At 35.7% G+C, this 25,965-nt stretch overlaps 1 protein-coding gene across 1 annotated transcript in view; it reads right to left on the bottom strand.

Annotated features, from left to right (window-relative positions):
• Nucleotides 1–617: 617 nt before the first annotated feature.
• LOC138703394 (retinal guanylyl cyclase 2) overlaps nt 618–25,965 on the bottom strand; it is a 1,174,702-nt gene continuing 1,149,354 nt past the window's right edge. The window contains exons 21-22 of the mRNA XM_069831228.1: nt 21,654–21,831; nt 618–4,256 (exon numbers count right to left, since the gene is read on the bottom strand). Of these exons, the coding sequence (XP_069687329.1) occupies nt 3,074–4,256; nt 21,654–21,831 (1,361 nt within the window). The 3' untranslated portion in view covers nt 618–3,073. The remainder of the gene's footprint in view (nt 4,257–21,653; nt 21,832–25,965) is intronic.

The raw sequence follows: 25,965 nt of genomic DNA, 5'->3' as shown, positions 1-25,965 counted from the left end.
CAAAGTAAAGAAAAGTGAAGTAAAATTTACTTGCTTTAGCCAGTATCTTATGATTACAGGTTGTTTCTCTGATGACGAATTTGAATGACATCATGTGCGTCAGGAATCACACCGACAGCTGAATTGCGGCGACAGGTGACAGACCAGTAGTGAGTGATTTCATAATCAGAGTGCACGGTATGTTACAGTAGCAATGCCCAAGAAATTAAAGCCTTTTTGGGAGGGATACATAACAACTCTTTCCGATGCCAAGTACAGTTACGTGAAAATCATAGGAGCCTGCAAAATATTTGGTTTCGTTATTTCCAAGAGAGGCATCTTGTGTGTACCTAATAATACTGGCAAAGCTCGGATGAAATTAATTCCAGGGTGGAAAAAGCAAGCAAATCTATCCCTCGTCACAAGTCGCCGCACCCCACGAGATGATACAAATTAATTCCATTCGAGCTTTACCAATCTTATTAAGTACACAGAAGATGCTTTTTTTAAATAACGAAACCTCGTTTACTGCAGGCTTCTTTTATTTTCACTTAACAGTACTTGGCATCGGAAAGGGTTGTTATGTACCCTCCCAAAAAAGCACGATTTTCTTGGGAATTTCTGCTGTGAGTCGCCGTGCACTCTGACTATGAGATCACTCACTACTGGTCTGTCCCTCTCGCCATAGTTCAGCTGTTGTGTGACTCCTGACGCACATGACGTCATTCAAATTCGTTATCAGAGACGGAAACAAGCATGTATACCTAAAACGGGTCACTCGAAGATAGAAGTATTGGTAAATTATATTATTGTATGTTTTGGACGTTGGTTGATTTTGGAGGCCAAAGTTAGGAGTGTCCGTTAATTTGACAAGTGACTACATTCCGGACTTCGGTCGTAACATATATAACTAAATTTTATTTCAATAGTATTGCAAGTTTAATAAATACTTAGATGCTTAATGAAAATCAGATATTTTATGGGGATATATTACACGTCATGTAATTTTAATATGTAAAAGAAAATATGTATCTCTGATGTCGGGGCTCCTTCCATCTGATAATTATTATTTTGTATTTAGTAGCACACATATTTTAAATTACACTATATATTATTTTTTTCGAGTTATATTTTCATATACTTGAAATCCTCTTTTACGCATCTATCAGTTCTTTGAAATATTAATCCGTAAGAGAAATTCTAACCTAACTTATACATCTCACTTCATAGAAATGACGACTGCATTTTAGCTTTGGTGTGGGCATAACTACGTTGCTTTAAGAGGATTTTATATTTCTTTAAAACCTCAAGTTGTAAGTCTCATAAACCCCAAAAGTCTACTCTTTCGAGTTCCTCCCTGTATTTCGTACCATATAAATCGTATTCTACTCTCGTCGACATTCCACTTTAATGCAAGGATTACAAAAAAGCATCCTCGGTGGTAACTAATCTATGAAGCGCATTCTCCCGCTGAACAAGATATAAACACTATACTATAAAAGACTTTACTAACCAACTTTTGACAGAAAATATGTCGTAGAAAATAGATACTAAAGGTATGATGTTAACAATCCGTTAGAAGTCTTTGATAGTTGTGAGAGCTCTTTCAATTCCCATTCAATCACGTCTAATGTTGTCGAAGATCGATTACAAATGAGAAAATAGAGATCCACTTCAATACGACAAAGAACAAAAATTATCGATATAAGTAATAAAGTTAAAGCATAGTGAGGATCTTCGGAGCTATGGCAGGGTTAGCCAACAGCTATCATATACTTTTGTCCTGGACAAAATGAGAGTGAAATATAATTTAAATATTGTGAATTATAAAGAAATCAATAATAAATAAAATGGGTATAAGTTATAATAAATTATTAGTTAATAAATACGCAAAATTATAGCATTAAAATATCTTACAATACAGTCTTTACTTGACAGAAACTGCACAAACTTGAATATAATATTACAAATTCTATTAGTTCTTTCTTCTTTAAAGATTCACATATTCAATCTTAGAAATCCCGATGGATTGTTTACTCGACAAAAATACAGTAGTTTAGCTGGGAGAATTGAAATTTACATTAAATCAAGTCAGAGAACGAATAACTGTTTAACTAACTTGAAGTAGTATATGAAGGGTTCAGAGCCATAGTGGGCCAAGCGCCATTTATTAAAAACGGAGAAAGCAAGAGTTAAAGTTAAGTGAAGATTGATTTTAGTTTTAATGTGTATACTTTATATTACTTGCTATATATTTCCATTAAATTATGGCAATAACTTCATTTTAACCTTGCTGTCTACGGTTTTAGTAAATGGCGCTTGGCCCACTATGGTTCTGAACCCTTCATATATTCATATAAAATAATCTTCATATAGAGAGACCACTTGTGGACAGGATTGCCAAATTCTCTCATCAGGAATCCAGGACAGATGATGATAATGCATACCCTAACGTGGCTAAATAATTAAATTAATTAAATTCGCAGTAAGTTACAACTGATTTTATATATTTCAATTAATTATACAGAGCCTAAGCTTTTAATTTTGTTACATTTTTTCCAGATCACGAAATTTAGTTTGAATTATTGATAAAGTCTGAAAAAATAATAGATAATTAAGAAGTAATGGTATAATTATAACAGAGGTAACGGCCGTAAACTATCCTTGTAAATCATACTTTTAACTTTTCATCGTCAAATTAGTGTTACCAAAGCTGCTAGTCAGTAATATAAATTATATATCAGACCATTTCATATTAGGTACATGTGGAGTAAAATTCATAAATGAGTTTTGATTTAGTAATAAAGGAAGTCTATTACTTGAAGACTAAAAATTAGAGGAAAAATTTTGTAATGAAATGGCATTCCCAAAAAAAGTAAATAGTTTTTCTTTCTAACCTTGACCCTTGCTGGTTTCTCCTTCCAACATCGTCGCTGGTATCTCTTTCGCGTTTATATTCAGATTTAAAATGCAGTTGCTCTGTTGCTAATACAAATTTAACTTACACAAAGGATGAATTCTTTCGTATGAGCCAGTTGGCTAACCCTGGAGTTACTCTATTGCTAAGAATACAAGTAGGAGCTTGCAGGATTACCTAGTTTAAGGATTCCACAGAAACAGACATGGAGGATGAGGAAAATGGCGGTAGTTCACACCGATGTCTTAAATAATTAGCGTTCGCAGTGTTTTTAGGATTTCCTAATCGCGGGGATGTTCCTGCAGTATTTACAAGTGGAATTTCCTCGATTCTCTCTAAGTCATGTGCTGCTCCTGCAGAATTCTGCTTGAAAAGCCTGCCGGTGGAAGATGCTCTCGGAGTACCCATCGTCGCACTGTCCAGCGTCATCGTCGACACCGACGTCACGTTCGATAGGATACTGTTCATAGAGGGTTCGTCGCTGCGATCCAGGCTGAATTGTCTCTTGAGGAACCTGCTGGAAGATACCCCGGAGCCTCCGGTCCCGTGATGCGGCTTTATGTAATGGTTATTGTGCAGGTGGTTCAGGTGTTGTTCACTAGGCGACAAGCATCGGTAGTGGTTGTACGGTGTGCTCAGGTCGTCTTCGTCAACGTGCGCCGCGATTCCTCGACGGTGTCTATTGTGCAGAGCGTCCCTACTGCTTGATCTAAACGGAATGTTGTTATTGTTTATGGACTGTGTCGATGTCGATACTCCCAGAAGTGCAGCGGCCACTTCAGTTGCAGACACTCCCGATCCACCTGCCATTTGATGATCGCTTGCGGAATTTCTCACAATAGATGCCCCACCCTGCACTTGAACATTAAAATCTGATACTTTGTTCACTACCTCGCTGTCTTTTCTTGTGGCTTTTGCATGCGATAACTCGTTTTGTTCTGATTTTTGATCGTCGCTCATTTTGACGTCCTCTTTGGCGTTCAACTTTTCATTATGGATTGCAGCACTCACTTTCACACCTTTCGGCTCCGCAGTCAGGTTCTGGTTGGAGTCGGCATTCTGTTTAAGTGGTGGTTGCTCTGAAGCCGAGCTGCGGGGCGCGGATGCTGCCGAGGACACCTGCTCGGGGCTCGCGTGGATAGACTTCTTGGCTTCCGCGACGGCCACTGGAGTGAAACTTGGCGAGGTGAGACCTCCAGATGTGGACAGTGCGTACGAGGGGCTCACGTCGCCAGAGCTGCTGTCTTCGGAGCGGCCTTGAGCGATGATGGTCGTTCCTCCTAGTTTTCCCAGTTCCATAGGGGCCTCCGCCGTCGCGGAACACCCGGCACGGCTCAGACTGATGAGCCTCTCGTCCAACCTTCAACGAGACACACATGCAGAAGACAAGTTTCTAGTATAGGAATGTCGAACACCTCTCCCAAGCTGTGAACTTGAAGAGACTGCTTGTCTCTATTATTACCTATCTTATCTTGCAACGATTCAACACAGATAGCAAATGAGACAGCAAATGAATATTAACAACTGCCATATCCTAACAATGGCTACTTTATTCACTCATCTTAAACTTGCATTCTCTGCTGAATTTTGTTTTCTAAAGCTAGCATACTGTTGGAATCTAAATAATGATATAATATATTATACACAACTTTCTCAAACACTCTTCAAAAAATGTTGTTAACAGTGGTACAGGTCCGAATTAAAGAATGTGATCCCAAAATGCGTTCAGTCCATTTTTATGAAAGGACTGGGCTACTTTTTTTTACCCACTAGTCTACGGACTGAGCGAGTTTCCAAGTGACATACACAAAAACACAACCTTTTAGACAATGTTTGGCTTAATTTCAGATGAAAAGAAGCTTAAAATATAGTGATAGAGGTATAAAAAATCATATATATGTATAAATAATAAAAATTGTCAAATGAACTTAGTGAGTTTTGGGATCACACACTTCGATTAGCTCAATGAAATCCATTTTACACATTTAAATTAAATAACATACATTTATTCAGCAGTGTTAAGAGACAAATTTAATGTAATGCCATTTAAACACACACGCACGCACACACACAAACACGCACACAAATTTATTGCCAGACTACTATAGACTGATGGCACAAAATTAGCCCATAACATGTTTATATTGACATCAATATACTTTCATGCTATAAAACATTCATACAACAAACATAGAGTTGCAACATCCTCTGCTACAAATTGTACTGTGCAACTATTGTTCGTTGTAAGATAAGTTGAACACACTACACCACATACAATTAGGTCAAAAATAGCATATAGGCCTACAATGGAATAAATAGCCATGCAAATAAGGTATCAACACAAATGTATAACATCATGCATAAAAGTACAACAATTAAGCTTGTGTATTGAGACACGCAACTACTTCATCCTTCAGAGACATTACCGGTCTCACTAAACATTTAAAGTCTCAATCGAGACATTTGCCCTAAGAGATGGACTATATCTCTTCACAAAAACACTTGGTGTGACAAGTAACAGCTGACTGGTACATTTCGCTTGGAGTTTTCTCGTAAATATATAATGTATGGTTTTGTGGCTTAAATTTGTTCCGAAGACATTCACAATAAAAGGGTCTGGCTGTTAAAATGATAATTGGAAAGATTTTATGTTAATTGTATATAGGTAATATATTTAACGTTGACAAATTTCGGACATGCACACACAAAACACCGAAGAATATTATGCCAAAGTTATAATAGAGACACGTATATTTAATTGTTTCGAAGTTGATTAAAACAAATTTCTATATATGTATTGAAATATTGGTCATATAAAGGATAAAACTAAAAATCCTTCAATCATTTAGTATCATAAGAAACTGTTCTCTTAAACTGACTGAGCAAATTGGGAATTCAGTCAATGGCTTTCCCAAAACACGCTATGCAGGCTAATATTTTTCAAATATTCAAGAGACAAACTTTCAATATCGAGACAAATTGGTCTACTTGCATAAGAAAATCATCAATAATAAGATTTCAGTCTCTGTAAGAAATTTCTGAACATATATTTGAATTAAATAAAAATTTTTGTTTACTTCTGACATCTCATGATATTAAATGTATAGATACTTTGTATGTTATCGCGAAAAAATTTCCAAAAAGAATAGCTGCAGTAATTCCTGAGAAAAATGTACCCGACCGACGCTTTGTTATTAGAAAAAAGAGAAGGCTTTTCAAGAAACAAATTACTATGTTGAACATTTTGCGCAAACGTGAATTTAAAATTTAAAAATACTTGGAAATTGATAAATGTTCAGAATCTAGGTGCAATGATCAAACATTTAATTTAACTGTGCACTAATATGAACATGGATATTTTTATGTTTAGTATTTTGATCACTTTCGGGATTGTTATCGTCTAATTGTAGGACAGGAATATAGGTGGGATATGAAGCAGTTTTCTTTATGTAAACTCATATTTAACAAATTTGCATCAATATTTATCTCTTAGATGCAGACGATCTGGAAGAGAAATAAAGGATAGTGAAGAATAATAATTTAAGTAATTAAATGAGGAAAATTAGGAATTCAAGGAGAATTGCGAGAAAATGAGAAAGGAAGAAGTATTACATTGAAGAAAATTATGAATAATTCAGTGTTACGAGAGAAAGAAAAGCAGGACATATCGATGGCGGTTAACAAGAAGAATTTAAGACAGAAGAAGCAGAATAATAGGTTGAAGAAGGTAAAGTTGAAGTATGTGGCGAAAATGGAGAAGATAAAATTATAAACAGTGATGTAAAATTAATTTAAGTAGACCTAAGGAATAGCTAAGGAGGACGAAAAAAAAATTACAGGAGAAGTAACAGAAGTCGAAGGAAATAAAATGGAAACAAGAGGAAAAAATAAAGAAAGTAAAACTATATAAAGAGATGTAAAAAGTAATTGATACAGAACTAAAGAATAACGAAGGACAAAAAGAAGGAATTAGACGAGGAAAAGTAGCAGAAATTAAAGAAGGTAAACCAAAAACAACAAGACAAAATGGAAAAGGTAAACTATATAAAATGATATAAATGTAACTGAAATAGAACTTAAGAATAATGAAGGATGAAAAGAAGAAATTATAGGAGGAGGGAGTAGCAGAAATTAAGGAGGTAAGGTAGAAACAAGAGAAAATGGAGACGGTAAAAGTGTATAAAGTGATGTGAAAGTAATTGAAGTAGAACTAGGGATTATGAAGGATAAAAATAAGAAATTAGAGGAGGAGATGTAGCAGGAGTTCAGAAGGCAAGATAGGCTATAAATAAGAAGATAAATTGGAAAAAGGGAAACTATATAAAGTTATGTAGAACTAATTGAAGTAGAACTAGGGATTATGAAGGAGTAAAAAGAAGAAATTAGAGGACGATAAGCAGCAGAAGTTCAGACAGAAAGAAGACGAGAAAACGAATAAAGTAAAATGAAGTAGAACTAAAGAATAAATTAAGGATAAAGAAAAGAAATTAGAGGACGAGAAGTAACAGAAATTAAAGAAGGTAAATCATAAACAAGAGGACAAAATGGAGATGGTAAAACTATTTAAACTGATATAAAAGTAATTGAAGTAGAGCTAAGAAATACTGAAGGATAAAAAGAACAAAATTATAGAAGGAGGAGAAGTAGCTAAAGTTAAAGAGGGTAAAGTAAAAACAATAAAAGAGAATGGGGAAGGTAAATAAATGTAAAAGTAATTGAAGCATAAGTAATGATTAATGACAGATAAACAAAAAGAAATGAGTGGGAAAGTAGCAGAAGAAGAAAATTGAGAAGATAACACTATAAAAAGAAATGTAAAAGTAATGGAAGAGGAACTAAGGTATAATGAAGGATCAAAAGAAGAAATAGCAGAAAGTAAAGTAGGAACAAGAAGAGAAAATGAAGAATGTAAAACTATATGAAGAGCAGGGGCGTATTTTGCGGGCTACCGGCGGTAGCCCAAGGAAATTACAAAAGAAAAAGTTTATAATATAACATAATGTAATAATTTTGTATTATTAGTTTTACCATAGTAATTAAAATTAAAGTAATTGTTAGATATATTTTGTGTAATAATAGGGTCAGCGGTAGCCCAAACCCTTTAACCAGTATACGCCACTGATGAAGAGGTGTAAAAGTAATTGAAGTAGAACTAAGGAATGATGAAGGATCAAAAGAACAAGTAGCAAAAGTTACAGAAGGTAAAGCAGGAACAGAAAGAGAAAATGAAGAAAGTAAAACTGTATGAAGAGGTGTAAAAGTAATTGAAGTAGAACTAAGGAATGATGAAGGATCAAAAGAAGAAGCAGCAGAAGTTACAGAAGGTAAAGCAGGAACAAAAAGAAAGAATGAAGAATGTAAAACTGTATGAAGAGGTGTAAAAGTAATTGAAGTAGAACTAAGGAATGATGAAGGATCAAACGAAGAAGCAGCAGAAGTTACAGTAGGTAAAGCAGGAACAGAAAGAGAAAATTAAGAAAGTAAAACTGTATGAAGAGGTGTAAAAGTAATTGAAGTTGAACTAAGGAATGATGAAGGATCAAAAGAAGAAGCAGCAGACGTTACAGAAGGTAAATCAGGAACAAAAAGAAAAAATGAAGAATGTAAAACTGTATGAAGAGGTGTAAAAGTAATTGAAGTAGAACTAAGGAATGATGAAGGATCAAAAGAAGAAGCAGCAGAAGTTACAGAAGGTAAAGCAGGAACAAAAAGAAAAAATGAAGAATGTAAAACTGTAGGAAGAGGTGTAAAAGTAATTGAAGTAGAACTAAGGAATGATGAAGGATCAAACGAAGAAGCAGCAGAAGTTAGAGAAGGTAAAGCAGGAACAGAAAGAGAAAATGAAGAAAGTAAAACTGTACGAAGAGGTGTAAAAGTAATTGAAGTAGTACTAAGGAATGACGAAGGATCAAAAGAAGTAATAGCAGAAGGTAAAGCAGGAACAAGAAGAGAAAATGAAGAATGTAAAACTCTATGAAGAGATGCAAAAGTAATTGAAGTAGAACTAAGGAATAATGAAGGATGAAAAGAAGAAGTAGCACAAGGTAAAGAAGGTAAAGCAGGAACAAGAAGAGAAAATGAAGAATGTAGACCTGTATGAAGAGGTGTAAAAGTAATTGCAGTAGAACGAAGGAATAATGAAGGATCAAAAGAAGAAGTAGCAGAAGTTAAAGTAGGAACAAGAAGAGAAAATGAAGAATGTAAAACTGTATGAAGAGATGCAAAAGTAATTAAAGTAGAACTAAGGAATAATGAAGGATGAAAAGAAGAAGTAGCACAAGGTAAAGAAGGAACAAGAAGAGAAAATGAAGAATGTAAACCTGTATGAAGAGGTGTAAAAGTAATTGCAGTAGAACGAAGGAATAATGAAGGATCAAAAGACGAAGTAGCAGAAGTTAAAGTAGGAACAAGAAGAGAAAATGAAGAATGTAAAACTGTATGAAGAGATGCAAAAGTAATTGAAGTAGAACTAAGTAATAATGAAGGATGAAAGGAAGAAGTAGCATAAGGTAAAGAAGGTAAAGCAGGAACAAGAAGAGAAAATGAAGAATGTAAAACTACATGAAGAAATGTAAAAGTAATTGAAGTAGAACTAAGAAATGATGAAGGATAAAAAAACTACGGCAGTACAAGTTAAAGAGGGTAAAGCAGGAACAAGAAGAGAAAAGGAATGTAAAACTAAAATTATTTGCCGTGTAATGTATTAGAAATTCTTTTGTTTTTTTTTTTTTTTTTTTTTTTTTGGAAAAGCAGATTAACAGTTTCTGAGCACTTGAATGATATTGACTCGGATTATCTGGTGCTGACTACATAACAGACACGTCTACTCGACGCGACGCAGGTGCTGCGAATGACGGTCTGACGGCAATTAATGAGGCGGATGTGACGTGCAGTTGTCATGCAGAATGTTACGCACAACACAGCAATAAAACTTACCCGTGGCTTTCCCTGACAGATTGAAAGAAATAGAAGACAAACATTCAGTAAGACAAATTGCTGACATAATTGCGGCATTTCATATATAGCACTTAATTTACAGTATAATATAGTAGTATAAGGCCCAGTAAAAACAATATATACTTCAAAATAAACAGCAACCCATTTATTTCGTCTCATAGTGCTGAAAGTTTTCTTCGTTGATTACAACTAAATGATTAATTAATATTAATGATAAAATAGTGGAGAAAATTTGACTCTTTATTCAAAATATGTACAGAGACTAAATAACATATTATGTAACAATATACAGGCTGAATCGTAAGTAATGTCATTGATTTTAGGGAGTTATTCTTTGAGATATTTAAAAGAAAATGATTTTATACTATTTTGGTCGTTTCTGCTTGATTTTCGAGAAGAAAATAGTTTTATATGAATCATTTCATATTATGTTTTGGGAAAGTCATTGATTCAATTCCCAATACACTTTTCAGAACGAAAAGTTACATGTATTCAGATCAAATTTCTGCACATTTAAAGGACAGAACCAAAATTCTTTCGCTCATTTATCATCATAATACACCGCTCTCTTAAATTAACTGAGAATATTGAGAATTAAATCAATGGCTTTCCAAAAATACGCTATAAAACAATTTTTATCTCGAAAAGGAAGCAAAAACGAAGAAAACTGTGTTTAACTTTTCGGTTTGAAATATTTCAAAGAATAACCCCCTGAAATTAATGACATTACTTAGGGTTCACGCTGGATATTATGCAGTAAACAAGCGATTTGTGATAGCAAAATAAAATTTTAGATACCAACAGGGAGATTTTGAAAGTTAAACCTACACATTCTTTTACCCCATCTCCAGAAAACAATGAAAGTGCAGCTAAAAGTTTCTTTTACGGTAGCTAAAAGTCCAAACTAAGTTATTCAGTGCAAATCGAGCTTTCAGGTATAACTCCCTGTAAAGTTGATTTGAATAATTTCGAGGGAAAAATTGTTCCGGGACCGGGTATCGAACCCGGGACCTTTGGTTAAACGTACCAACGCTCTGCAACTGAGCTACCCAGGAACTCTACCAGACACCGACCCAATTTTTCCCTCTATATCCACAGACCTCAAAGTGGGCTGACAACCATCAAGCAACCAACATTGAGTGCACACAAACTCTGTGCGACTTAAATTCAGTTATTCAGTGTTTTAATTATTGATATAAAATTAAATCCGTGACGCGATAGCCCATGAAGGGTCGTGGTCTACCAGCCGACAACTGGCCTCACGTTCAAATGCCTCAGCAGAGAAAATCGTCCAGTCAATCATTACGGAGGTAACGTGTAGCCAGTACAATGATTTTTCCCTCCAACGGAGGCTTATGGAACTGGATTTCACTACTCATTATAGTTCCCAAAATTCACCACGTTTTTGGGTGACGGTTCCATACACTGGCCAAAATTTCATGAAGGAACTTTTTCACCCATTAAGACCAGAACCAGCAAACATTCCTAAAGCTAGTCCAAGGCATGATGCATAAGGTATGCTGCTGCGGCATGCAACTCTTTATTTATATGCTAAAAATTTTTGTTTAGCAATTTTGTGTATCTCTATCATAACAGAAGTAAAATTATGAGACTGTCGCATCGTAGACACAAAAATATATATCAGACGATAAAACATTAAATAACGTAACAACATTGTCACATAGCCTGTCTACCAAGTTTAATTAAAACTAAAGTATTGCATTCGTAATAGAAGGTTAATCTCAAAGTCCATAATCGCTGCTATACTCAAACGTAACATCATACAAAACATGTCAAAAGTTTCCTCACATCATAACATACAGCCTACCTAGATACAATATTTTATTGTCTTCTGAACAAGGACATGTAAAATAGTATATTATTATTATTATTATTATTATTATTATTATTATTATTATTATTATTATTATTATTATTATTATTATTAAGTTTCTATGGTCGTCGTTTTGAATTAGAATAGTGACGTAAATAATAAAATAAAATTTCCATGCCTCTTACCGTCATTACTTTATTACAAGATTTCTTTAAAATAAAAACTAAAATCGATGTTTATGTGACAATGCTTTCAATTTGCTATATCCACGTCTAAAAAAATACATTTTTATATAGCCATTCCCAAAACGTTAGACAAGGTGTTATAAATTAACTCTTAGGCCTCCACGTTAGAGTGCGAAAAGCACTTTTAACACAAGTGCGAAAAGTATTTTTACTCTGACTTTAACTGTTTGTGCCGAGTGTCAATTATTTCCACCACTCGCCATACGGCAGCAACAGCAACCGATCAATAAAGTCGCTTAAACAATGGAATGCTTACTTTAAAAAATGACAGCTTTTTTGATACGGAAGCACATAAATTAAATACATTGCTTCACTTATGAATTAATTTGTAATTATAAAAATAATGGGCACCCGACTTTGAAAGAGAAACTCTATATCTGCAGTCGAATGTTCTACCACTGAGCTATACTTCCGCCTACATTTAAGGTAATAAAGTTTCGCTATCACAATGGGAAGAAATACAGAAATGGAGAAGTCGGGGAATTGTCTCTAAACCAGTACGGATTAACGGCTATCTAAAAATTAATGTACGACGCACATGTTAAAAATTATTTTATTTTATTTTTTTGCTTCACTCGTTTGTGGACACAATTTGCAGATTCCTTTTCGTGAAATAAAAATTCCATTTTTAATACTTGTATCGTAAAGTGTATAAGCCTTTTATTTTAATAAAAGGATACAACCAGATAAAGATAAACAATTATCTATCCGTACTAACTGTAATAGTACGAATTTTAAGCTTGAACAAAATATCATTAAAAACTGAGTAGCTCTCAGGATAGCGCGTTGGCTACGGTACCTCGCTCAGCATGTCATGGGGCATGGTAGTGATTCACAGACAACGTTATTCGCACTTCAGAATTAGAGAATTAGCGATTCGGAATTTTTTTTTCGTTCTACCAGGATTTCAAATAATTTATGGTGAAAAGTATTTCTTAAAATGCATTTTCTTCTTTCGTCTACATCAGGCCTTGGCGTTAATAACTCGATTGAGTTACCGTACTGCAGACTATCCCTTTAACTTCCTTTCCAACGTCTCCGGCAGACAGTTATGTTTAGAACCGATACGAGTACATAGGTAAGCAAGCATTGCTGAGTGACGGATTGTAAAAGGCAGGCATAATAGCTTTCGACTCTCGTTGGTCGCCTGAAGTCTACCACTGATGCACACTGCCTGACTTTGTTATTCATAAAGCGCAGTAAGCAAAAAGGATATTAGCGGGGGTATTTCTTTTCCTTCCCCTTTCCTATTTATGTCCAGGTCTGGTCTGCATAAATTTAAAGTTTTCACAGAAAAATTCAGTTTATAACTTTTGATCTATTCCATTAACGCGCAGACAGCTGGAATTATGTGGCAAGCGTGGTACAATATTTTGTGAGAAATATACAGGCATTGTGCACTTGACCGCACTTAAAGGAAACCTACGGAAATCTATGACACTTTCTGCTAATATAGTGGCGTCATTAATAAATTACAGTAGGCCATGGATGACTGAATTTATGATGTGTTTAAAAGAAAATAGTTTCGAACCCAGCTAGCCGTGACTTTAATCTAAAGGGGAAACTAGGGTGACCAGATTCACATCGATAAAAAAGAGGACACAAAGCTTCAGAAAATAGAACATTGTTCGAAAAAAGAGGGCAGAAAATATTATGTACTTACATTTATCTTTTTTTAAATTTGGTTATTTAATAATGCTCTATCAACTACTAGGTTATTTAGCGTCGATAGGATTGGTGATAGCGAGATGAGGTGGAGAATTCGCCATAGATTACCTGACATTCGCCTTATGGTTGAGAAAACTTCGGAAAAACCCAAACAAGTAATCAATCCAAGCGGGGATCGAACCCGCGTCCGAGCGCTGCTCCGAATCGGAGCCTTAGCCGATTGAGCTACGCAAGTGGCTACTTAGATTTAGGCTTAGGCCTTTATTATATTTAAGTTACGCCAATATCTATTTTATTACAAAATATTTACAGTACAGATGTAGGATTATATAATATTTAAAAGTATGTTAACATCTATTTTTTTACAAAAGAATTATGCGAAAACTTAATAATAATGATTTTACAGTTAGCTACATATCAAAGTCAAGGGAACTATAATAAATTATTAAAGAGTACCGGTAGGCCTATATTCCGTCGATGTTTCTGCCATCTTACTTACTTACTTACAAATGGCTTTTAAGGAACCCGAAGGTTCATTGCCGCCCTCACATAAGCCCGCCATCGGTCCCTATCCTGTGCAAGATTAAGCCAGTCTCTATCATCATACCCCACCTCCCTCAAATCCATTTTAATATTATCCTCCCATCTACGTCTCGGCCTCCCTAAAGGTCTTTTTCCCTCCGGTCTCCCAACTAACACTCTATATGCATTTCGGAATTCGCCCATACGTGCTACATGCCCTGCCCATCTCAAACGTCTGGATTTCAAGTTCCTAATTATGTCAGGTGAAGAATACAATGCGTGCAGTTCTGTGTTGTGTAACTTTCTCCATTCTCCTGTAACTTCATCCCGCTTAGCCCCAAATATTTTCCTAAGCACCTTATTCTCAAACACCCTTAACCTATATTCCTCTCTCAGAGTGAGAGTCCAAGTTTCACAGCCATATAGAAGAACCGGTAATATAACTGTTTTATAAATTCTAACTTTCAGATTTTTGGACAGCAGACTGGATGATAAGAGCTTCTCAACCGAATAATAACACGCATTTCCCATATTTATTCTGCGTTTAATTTCCTCCCGAGTGTCATTTACATTTGTTACTGTTGCTCCAAGATATTTGAATTTTTCCACCTCTTCGAAGGATAAATCTCCAATATTTATATTTCCATTTCGTACAATATTCCCGTCACGAGACATAATCATATACTTTGTCTTTTCGGGATTTACTTCCAAACCGATCGCTTTACTTGCTTCAAGTAAAATTTCCGTGTTTTCCCTAATCGTTTGTGTATATTCTCCTAACATATTCACGTCATCTGCATAGACAAGAAGCTGATGTAGCCCGTTCAATTCCAAACCCTGCCTGTTATCCTGAACTTTCCTAATGGCATATTCTAAAGCGAAGTTAAAAAGTAAAGGTGATAGTGCATCTCCCTGCTTTAGCCCGCAGTGAATTGGAAAAGGATCAGATAGAAACTGACCTATACGGACTCTGCTGTATGTTTCACTGAGACACATTTTAATTAATCGAACTAGTTTCTTGGGAATACCAAATTCAATAAGAATATCATATAATACTTCCCTCTTAACCGAGTCATATGCCTTTTTGAAATCTATGAATAACTGATGTACTGTACCCTTATACTCCCATTTTTTCTCCATTATCTGCCGAATACAAAAAATCTGATCAATAGTCGATCTATTACGCCGAAAACCGCACTGATGATCCCCAATAATTTCATCTACGTACGGAGTTAATCTCCTCAAAAGAATATTGGACAAAATTTTGTACGACGTCAACAAAAGTGATATTCCTCGAAAGTTACCACAGTTGGTTTTGTCCCCCTTTTTAAAAATAGGTACAATTATGGACTCCTTCCATTGTTCTGGTACAATTTCCTTTTCCCAAATAGCAAGTACAAGTTTATAAATTTCGCTATATAATGCACTTCCACCCTCTTGTATTAATTCTGCTGGAATTTGATCGATACCTGGAGACTTGTACTTTTTCAGATTTTCTATCGCAATTTCGACTTCTGAAATCGTGGGTTCGGGTATAAATGGCTCAGCAGTGTGTATTTCAATATCGTCCCGATCATTTCTATTTGGCCTATGTACATTTAGTAGTTGCGCAAAATAGTTTTTCCATCTGTTTAGGATTGATGAAGAGTCTGCAAGCAAGTCACCATTCTCATCCTTGATCACGTTTACCCTTGACTGATATCCGTTCTTAAATTCCTTTATACCCTTATATAAATCTCGAATGTTTTTATTCTTACTATTTGTTTCTACCTCATTCAGTTTTTCCTTCAAGTAACCTCTCTTTTTATTCCTAAGTGTACGACTTGCTTCCCGTCTTTCATTGAAATAATTATCTCTATTCTCCTCAACTGGATCCTGTAAGAATTTCAATTTTGCCTGTTTCCTTCTTTCTACTACCATGCAACAATCTTCATCAAACCACGGTTTCTTTTTCTTAGTTTCATAATAACCTATGCTCTGCTCAGCTGCAATTTTGATACTATCTCTGATATTTTCCCACACGCTATTAACATCTAATTCTTTCTCAACTTCGTCGGAACTTTCTAAAGTGGCAAACCTATTCGAAATTTCGACCTGATAATTTTGCTTAGCTTCCTCGTCCTTTAATTTCAAAATATTGAATTTAGTAATATTAACTTGTTGCTCTACTCGCTTGGCTACTGATAATCTTTCTCTTAATTCTCCAATCACCAAATAATGGTCAGAATTACAGTCTGCACCTCTGAAAGTTCGAATATCTACTATACTAGTATGTCTCCGTTTATCTATCAAGATGTGATCTATTTGGTTGTGTGTCAATCCATCTGGAGAAGTCCAAGTATATTTATGTATATCCTTATGGGGGAATGTTGTACTTTTGACAATTAAATTTTTCGATGTGGCAAAGTTGACTAATCTAACTCCATTGTCACTACTAATTGCGTGTAGGCTCTCTTTTCCAATAGTTGGTCTAAAAATATCCTCCCGTCCTACTTTAGCGTTGAAATCCCCCAATAAAATTTTCATATGATATCTAGGGAACTGATCAAAAGTATGTTCCAATTCCTCATAGAAGCTATCCTTTATATAGTCGTCTTTCTCTTCTGTAGGGGCGTGAGCATTTATAACTATGATGTCGCACCATCTACCCTTAAGTACTAAATATGATAACCTGTCACTGATAAATTCGACCTTTTTTACTGCTGATTTTATTCTTTTATGTACAAAGAATCCTGTTCCTAATTGGTGATTATTGTTTCCTTCCCCATAATACAACAAGTAATCTCCTATTTGTGATATGCCATTCCCATCTAACCTAACCTCTTGTACTCCCACAAAGTCTATTCTATATCTAGCTAGTTCTTTTGCTACTAATGTTACCCCTCCTGTTCTATAAAGACTAGTTACGTTCCAAGTGCCAAATCTCAAAACCTTATTCCTTTGCTGTGGTCGTGTCAGAGAATCAGTCCTATTCCGAGGCTTACTGTAGGAATTCGTAACAAGCTGTTTTTTACGGTGATGGGTTGTTAGCCCTTCGCCCAACCCCCAAGCTGGAGGACCACCCCTTATCGGCTGTCCACGACTGCTTATTCAATATATTCGCAGCTACCCTCCATATCTGGAGGCCGTCTCCTCTATCCGCAACCTGAGGACGCGCCATGCCGTGGTGATAGGGACCCACCATACATGGGTTTCTGCCATCTACAGGAAAATAATTTGAAAAAGGCGTAAAATCAGGTAACTTCAAAATATCAAGCATACAAGTCACGAAAAGGAGGACATGTCCGGACAAAAGAGGGTGGCTGGTCATCCTAGGGGAAACAAATTAATGTAAGGTCATAATGATTTCACTATTATTCGTACACAAATGGGGCGATTAATAAATGTGGGAAGTATAAAGGCTGGAAAAGTTAATGTAATATAAATAATTTCGAGGGAAAAATTGTTCCCGGGCCAGGACTCGAAATTATTCAAATCAACTTTACAGGGAGTTATACCTCAAATCTTGATTTGCATAATACACGTCACTGTTCGTTAACAGAAAACCACAATTTAAGTCATACAGAGTTAGTGTGCACTCGAAGTTGGTTGCTTGACGGTTGTCAGCCCACTTTGAGGTCTTTGGATATAGAGGGGAAAAATTGGATCGGTGTCGGGTAGAGTTCCCGGGTAGCTCAGTTGGTAGAGCGTTGGTACGTTAAACCATAGGTCCCGGGTTCGATGCCCGGAACAATTTTTCCCTCGAAATTATTCAAATCAACTTTACAGGGAGTTATACCTGAAATCTTGATTTGCATAATACACGTCACTGTTCGTTAACAGAAAACCACAATTTAAGTCACATGGAGTTAGTGTGCAATTGAAGTTGGTTGCTTGACGGTTGTCAGCCCACTTTGAGGTCTGTGGATATAGAGGGGAAAAAATTGGATCGGTGTCGGGTAGAGTTCCCGGGTAGCTCAGTTGGTAGAGCGTTGGTACGTTAAACCAAAGATCCCGGGTTCGATGCCCGGCCCCGGAACAATTTTTCCCTCGAAATTATTCAAATCAACTTTACAGGGAGTTATACCTGAAATCTTGATTTGCTTAATGTAATATAGTTATAAATGTGATATTCGTATTTAATTTTCAAATTAATCCAATTCATTACAATTTCAAACAACTCATACTGATGTATGAGTCGTTTTGACAACCAATAAAATTGTATCGTTGTCTCGAGACTCGATAATTCTACGCCTTGTTAAATTTTAATGTGGGGAGTATAAAGGCAGAAATGAAAAGAAATATCGTCATTTTGTTTCAACTCCCAAACATTCTTACAATATTAAGGGTAGTGGATAGTGATGCCTGTGCGATTAAAGAATTTCAGTACAAAGTTTAGTTCAGTATTTCTAGGCTTTTAGTGTTCAGGGTGGAATAAAGTTTGTCCATGGTTATACAATAAATCATTCTGAATCCAGTAGTATAAAAATCAACTTATTAGTTTAGTATCCAAGTGCAAAAGAAAGGCTCTAATTGATAACCTGTTTTCCACTTTGCTAACTGTACCTCATTTTTCAGGTGCACATTACCTACTACAATCTTGACTCATATACCTCGTGTTTTTTTAAGTTGTCAAGTAATATATATTGTAAATTCTGAAGCAAAATTTACTTAAATATTTTACCCTTAGTCAAATAGAAAAAATATTGAACTTTGATTAAGAATTATTTCTATTTTTTCAATGTATATACATATATTTTTCCCTCATGTTATGTGTGTGATATTCACAAACCTATAGGTCTACTTTGTAGAAGACAGGCTGCATAAAACACTGTAAAAATTTCATGTAAATACATTCAGTAGTTTCACAGAAAAATTCACTTAAGTTTGAAAAATATCAACGTATGGAAAACTGCGTTAAAAATATGAATTACATACGCCGCCAAATTTAAAGAGGTCATTTAAAAGGCTTATCTGCAGGATTATTCCCGCAATATCTACTGTTTTAAAGAGCAAGTTTTGTACTTTTCTGAAACACAAAATAAGAAATCGGATTTTTTTTTACCTCTAATCACTTCCCGGTCCCCTTAACCATTCTCATAATAACAATCTCCAATTGCATGAATGTTTCATGGAATTACAAGAGTTCTTGTACTCTTTTGAGATGTGGTTTCGATATGAACTCATTAACAGTTCAATTGTGAGAAATATCGAGTTAAAACAGGTGTAGAGGATTGACATTAAAGAATAAACGCAGTGGCAACCGCATTTCACTTTTTATTAATGTAAACAACGCGAAGTCAATGAACGGCCGCTTGAATTACAGGACACTCGCAGTTTGCCGCAGTGGCGGATTTTGCTTGGTGGAAATGACTCTCTTCACAGTTATGTCCGTACCATTTATATATTTGCAGACGCTGGACATAGATTCTCCCGGTGTACCACACAATGTATGGATATGAATTCATTTGCATCCACGCCTGTTTCATTAAAATTATTTTTCAATAGTGCAGCAAAACCATTCTCCTTTGCTGTCATTGTGGATGTCCCATCAGTGAGAACTGAGGCTAAGTTACACCATAATAGTTCAAATTTTGCTGCAATATGTAAAACAGTTTAAAAAATATCACTTATTTTCAGTGACTGTGTGAGGAGACAGGCTGATGCGCTTAAAATGTTCGATTACGTTAAGGGAAAACATCTTCTGCAAGTAAAATTAAACAGTTTATGATATTCCCATTCTGAATGGCTCCATTTTTTACGCAATATATTAGAAAATGCGGTAGCTGGCACGAAATCTAGCCTGTTCATTACCATATAAGATTTTTCTGTGTGTTTTTTTTTGTGTGTTTTTAGATGTTCTAACAACTTCTTCCTCTCTTCCTCTATAACAGATGACAAACTTTGATGTTGGTGCACAGTCATGCACAGTTACATTACGCTACTCACTAAAATTATCAGTAAACGGACACTTGACGTAGTCAAATATTAACTGATAAGTTAATTAAGTGATTACAATTTTTTTTATTACAGTTACAATACTTAAGCAAAAATGCAATTTCAAAAACAATACCGGTACATGAAATGTTAATTTTTCAACATTCCTTGGCATGCTTCCTATTAAAGTGCCGCCTGATGTTAAAACGTGAAATAAAGCGATTTGGTACAGAACATAAAAAAGAAAACGATTTTTCATTTTCATAAAATAATCTAATTTCCATTCCTCACGGAAATAGTATTCATTTTGGTAATTTCATAGAAGACAGGCACTTGGTTGAATGTCGTATTACGAACTTTTTATTTTAGAGTTAAATTTTAGTGATTTGTTGGTTACTTTTATATGTTAGTTCTCTGTTTTTTATACTAGGTGTCGCTGCGATTTTCTTTCAATTTAATTGGTTATAGTTGTCATTTGTTCTAGAATTTTCTTTAATTTTGAATGGATAATGACGTTGTTAGTTGTTCTTGGTTGTTTGACGTGAGTGGTGTTATATTGTGTCTGATGGCTAAAGTTATTGAAAGTTTTTCATTTTATGATATTTGTGAAAAATGTGTGAACATAGAACAGAGTATTAAATTTTGTGTTGATTTTGGTTTAGTTCTTTCGCTAGTGAATAAGAATTGTGTTGATTGATGAGGAGAAAACTGTGTTTATCTGCTTTCAAGGAATTATTTACTGAATTTTCTGTATAAGTTAAGGTGTAATAAGTGTTCGAAGAGAATTTAATTTTGTGTAAATACATGACTTAATTATGCATAGTTGACTGTACGACAAAGTGTTGGTTTAGGTCTTCTTTTGCCTGCATGGTTTAAGTTTTAGATTGTCTTAAAGCCTGTGTCATGTACTGGAAGTGAAGTGGTTGTCGTTGAATACGTCAATGAGAATTGAATTTTGTTTGATAAGGTGAAAAATTATTATGTTTTGTTTTGTGTTTTAGTGATTTTTGGGGGGAAAAGTGTGGACGAAAACTTCCAGAAAAGTGCTGCCAACTATGAAGTTCGAATGCCACCAAACATAAAAAAAAAATCAAAGGTGATAAATTAAACATATTTTCATTTTTTGGAGGGCTTGTTCGTCTTTAAAAATACGAATATATGTTTGATTTTACATCTTTGAATATGTGATGTTTGGTGGCATTTGAACTTCATAATTGGCAGAACGATTTTGGTAGTTTTCGTCAGCCATGTTGGATTTTGCCCGTCTTCTAGGAAATTATCTTCTTTTTTTCTTTTTTCTTCGTTATACTCGCTAATCACACATACTGCACTACTGATTGTTTCAAAGCTCTGTAATGTCATGGAGAGAGTACACGTAGCGGGGTGAGTTTGAGAGGGTGGTAGAAGGGGTAATGGAGGGAAAAGGCTGTAGGCTCTCTATGGAGTGTAAGCTCGCAGTGGCTGTGTTAAAACATTAATATGAATTGGTAGCCATTACATCATGAAGTCCGAGCTTACAGGAATACAAGTAAAATTTCTGCTTATCTGAATGAAGAAGAATCACTTGGAAACATAGTTGAAAAGAGAACATAAAAATGAATTTCTCTGTACTTACTCTATTGGTGGAGGAGTGGGCAGCTGCTTGTCGAAGCCGGATTTACCCAGAAGCCAGTATGTGTGCATCTTTCCTTTACCCTTGACGTCAATTTCTCCACGGCACTCCAACTGGTAACCTCCAACCTTCTCCAACTGTTCTTTCGTCGCTTGTGACATGTGAATTCTCCACGCAGATCCTGCAAGATATCATGTTTCGTTTATAATCATGATACAAAAGTAACAACTTATATTGTATTATTCTTAATTAACTTTGCTCTTATATCTCTTTGAATTTAAAGACCACATTGCCATTCATAGAAACAATGTCCAAGGTTCACCATTTGGAGCGTGTATATCTTTTACACAACTATAATCGACGGCATTTCGGAAGGCGGTAGTCTGCTAGCGTTTGCGTCGAGAGAGATAGATAGAGAGAGCAAGGTAGCGTACAACATTGCCACATAGTACTTCACGAGCACGTGCAATACAAATAGCGTAGGAGAGAATTTAAATGATCAAAATACAATAATGATCTTAGCCGTTGATTACTGTAAGCATGACACCAAACAAAATCGCTTTCCTTCACTAACAATATTCTTTGCACGGTTCTCAATCCCACACCACATGCTTCTGCAGTCGTTTCTTGTCCGTTGGCAACGTTGCATCCAGCATCAAGATGGCCGGCAGCGTTCTGCTCGTCAACGTTTTTAAAATAATTATACACCTTGAACACTAATTTTCGCGCCTGCCTGAGAAATATTTGTCTTTTTACAGTCTCTTCTTCCATTTATTTAACACACACATGCACGCACGCACTCTCTCTCTCTCTCTCTCTCTCTCTCTCTCTCTCTCTCTCTCTCTCTCTCCCCACTGGAACCTAAATACTGGCGACATCCTGCACAATCACCAGTCATTCACGAAGTGGAACAAGGAGCCCTATATCCAACCGAAGTGTATACCGATGGTAGCAAGACCGGAGAAAATGTAGGAGCAGCAGGAATTATATTCGAGAACGGGAACCCAACACAACAACTAAAATACAAATTACACAAAAACTGTACAAACAACCAAGCTGAACAAATTGCAGTCTTAAAGGTACTAAAAACGCTCCAAGGAATCCAAGACCGATCAGACGAAGAGAAGCTTGTCCCCATATACAGTGATAGCAAGATAACATTAGACCTACTGAGTAACAAATCCAAACGGAGCAGAATAATTGAGAGAATAAAAACAAAAGTTATAGAATTAACACAATCCAAGTGGATAATACACTTCGGCTGGGTCAAAGGACATTCCGGTATAATGGGCAACGAACTAGCAGACAGATTGGCGAAAGCAGCGGCGTTAGAGGAGTGAAGTCGTCTACAACAAAACACCAAGAGAAGTTATTCTGACACGAGAGAAGGAGAGGGGCTCGACATGTGGCAGCAACAATGGTCCAATTCGACGAAAGGAAGGATAAGCAAAGCCTTTTTTCCCCTCAGTCAAGAGGAGGTTGAGCCGAAAGGTACCCATTTCCCCGGAATTCAGAGCAATGATAACAGGACACGGAAAGCTGAGGGCATATCTCCACAGATTTAGAATAACAGAGTCTCCCATATGCCCATGCGGACAGCAGGAACAAACAGTCAATCACGTAATATTTGATTGTAGCATAGTGACCAGACAAAGGAACGATATGATAAGAAAAATCCAAGAAGCAGGAGGCAAGTGGCCAACAACGTGCGAAGCACTGGCCTCCAACTACGTCCAAATATTTTCGACCTTCGTCCGCGGTATAGACTTCACAATTCTGTGAAACATCAAACTTGACAGTGAAACTGCAAAACTTGTAAATAGGATAATGAAAGTGAAGTCTTGATAATATTTAATTATAATTTAGTGTGTTTCTATTCTTATGTGGGGTTTGGAAATTTGTAAATATATTTTAAGATGATTATATTCTAATTGTATGTGTAATGTGTAATTTGTAAAACTGATACTGTGGAACTATGTCCATGTCCTTAATGTCTTTTGATCTATCTGTGTGACTTACTGGTATATTATCTTTATCCTTTTGTGTGTTTATTGCTTATTGAATTGAAATCTAGGATAGTGAAAGTGAAGTCTTGATAATTTTTAAATATAATTTAGTGTGTTTCTATTCTTATGTGGGGTTTGATAATTTGTAAATATATTTTAAGATGATTATATTCTAATTGTATGTGTAACTTATAAAACTGATACTGTGGAACTATGTCCATGTCTTTAATGTCTTTTGATCTATCTGTGTAACTTACTGGTATATTATCTTTATCCTTTTGTGGGTTTATTGCTTATTGAATTGAAATCTAGGATAGTAAAAGTGAAGTCTTGATAATTTCTAAATATACTTTAGTGTGTTTCTATTCTTATGTGGGGTTGGTAATTTGTAAATATATTTTAAGATGATTATATTCTAATTGTATGTGTAATTTGTAAAACTGATAATGTGGAACTATGTCCATGTCCTTAATGTCTTTTGATCTATCTATGTAACTTACTGGTATATTATCTTTATCCTTTTGTGTGTTTATTGCTTATTGAATTGAAATCTGTAACTAGGAAAATGTAGGAATGATATATACTTAAATTATTGCTGCTGATGTAATTTAAAATTGTAACTAGGGAAACACAGGGTCTTATAATCTTGAATTAATAATGCTAATGTAATTTGAAAGTTTGTAAGTAGGAAGGTGCAAGAATTCAGAATTTGGAATGGTACTTAACTATAATTTATTCTCATCGTAAATCTTATCACACAGATATTTATTGATTACGCAACTGGCAAATTTGCAATCTTAAAAATGTAATTATCTAGAAATGTCAAAACATGTAATATTACCTATGTAATGGGGTATGTTGAAATATATACTGTTAAAAAAAACAATCTCTCTCACACACACACACGCACGCACACACACACACACACTAAATGTTAGTTTTACTTATTCAATGTATTGAAACACTCACAGTGAACAAATGGACTCGGGAAGTACTTGTTACAGACTGATTCCGATTGGTTGTATTGTACAAGCTTGTGACGTCACATACCAGAAATGATTCGGCGTATGTAGCAGCCGACCGCCTTCCGAACTGCCTCTAGTTTAGTAGTTATCATATCAACTATATAATATGATAAAATAAATTAAAGACCTGAAGACAGCTTGGGACATTCCATGGAGGCAAGGATCTCTTTCCCTGAGGAAAAGGTTTTGCGATCCGGAGTACCTACTTCGAAAAAGTTAATGTCAATTTGAACATTTTCGCCTTGCTCTGTCTTTCCCAGATTGTCCCGGGCACACAAGCCAAAACCATACTGAGAAAATGTATTTCAGCACAATATATGAAAGGGATCCATTTCCGTAGCCACAAACTGTTTCATACACTAAGTTTATATGACATTACATAATGAACACTCGATTAAATATAAGTATAGAGGGTGCTAAAAAATGTATCCAATATTTCAGGAGGTGCTAATATGCATCAAAACAACAAAATAATGTCTAATAAACATGGATCCTACAACATATACTTTCTGAGATTTGAACACTTGTTCATAGAATGTGCTCAATGTGACTTCCATTCATGGCAATGCATTCCTCTGCCCTTGGAGTAAGGAATCACGCACTCTTTGAAATTGAACTGGTTCCTTCATGTGTTTCCCATAACCAAAAGTGTAGGGGATTTAGGTTTGGGGAATGAGCAGGCCAAGTTGTGGGGCTTCCCCGATCAATCCAGCGGTCCTGAAATGTCAGCGTCAGGTGTTCACGCACATTGCGGAGAAAATGTGCTGGTGCGCCATCGTGCATGAACTACATCTTTAGTCTCTGCTGACATGACACATTCTCCAGCAAGGCAGGCAATACGTTAATAAGAAAGTCCTGAAAGTCTCGGTGGTAGCACGTATGGCCCTATTAATCTACCACCAATAACGCCTGCCCATACGTTCATTGAGAATCGGTGCTGATGCCTTGTTTCTTCAACTGCATGGGAATTTTCATCAGCCCACACATGCTGATTACGAAAATTCACAACACCATCTATTCTGAACCCCGCTCATATCCGCAACCAGACTTTTGTTTTCAGTATCCCTTACGACGTATCATTATTCCATTCCAGGGGTGTCAACTACGATATGATTATCTGGTAGTCTGCTGAATTGTAGGGCAGAGAAATGCATTGTCAAAAATAGACGTCACATTGAGCACCTCCTATGAATAAGTGTTCAGATCTCAGAAATTATGTATTGTAGGGCCCATGTTTGTGAGACATTTTCTTGTTTTATGCATGCTATCACCTCCTAAAATATT

The sequence above is a fragment of the Periplaneta americana genome, chromosome 7 (assembly GCF_040183065.1).
Source record: "Periplaneta americana isolate PAMFEO1 chromosome 7, P.americana_PAMFEO1_priV1, whole genome shotgun sequence".
Taxonomy (NCBI): domain Eukaryota; kingdom Metazoa; phylum Arthropoda; class Insecta; order Blattodea; family Blattidae; genus Periplaneta; species Periplaneta americana.
Note: the sequence above shows the minus strand (reverse complement) of the source record. Positions and strands in the feature narration are given on the sequence as shown.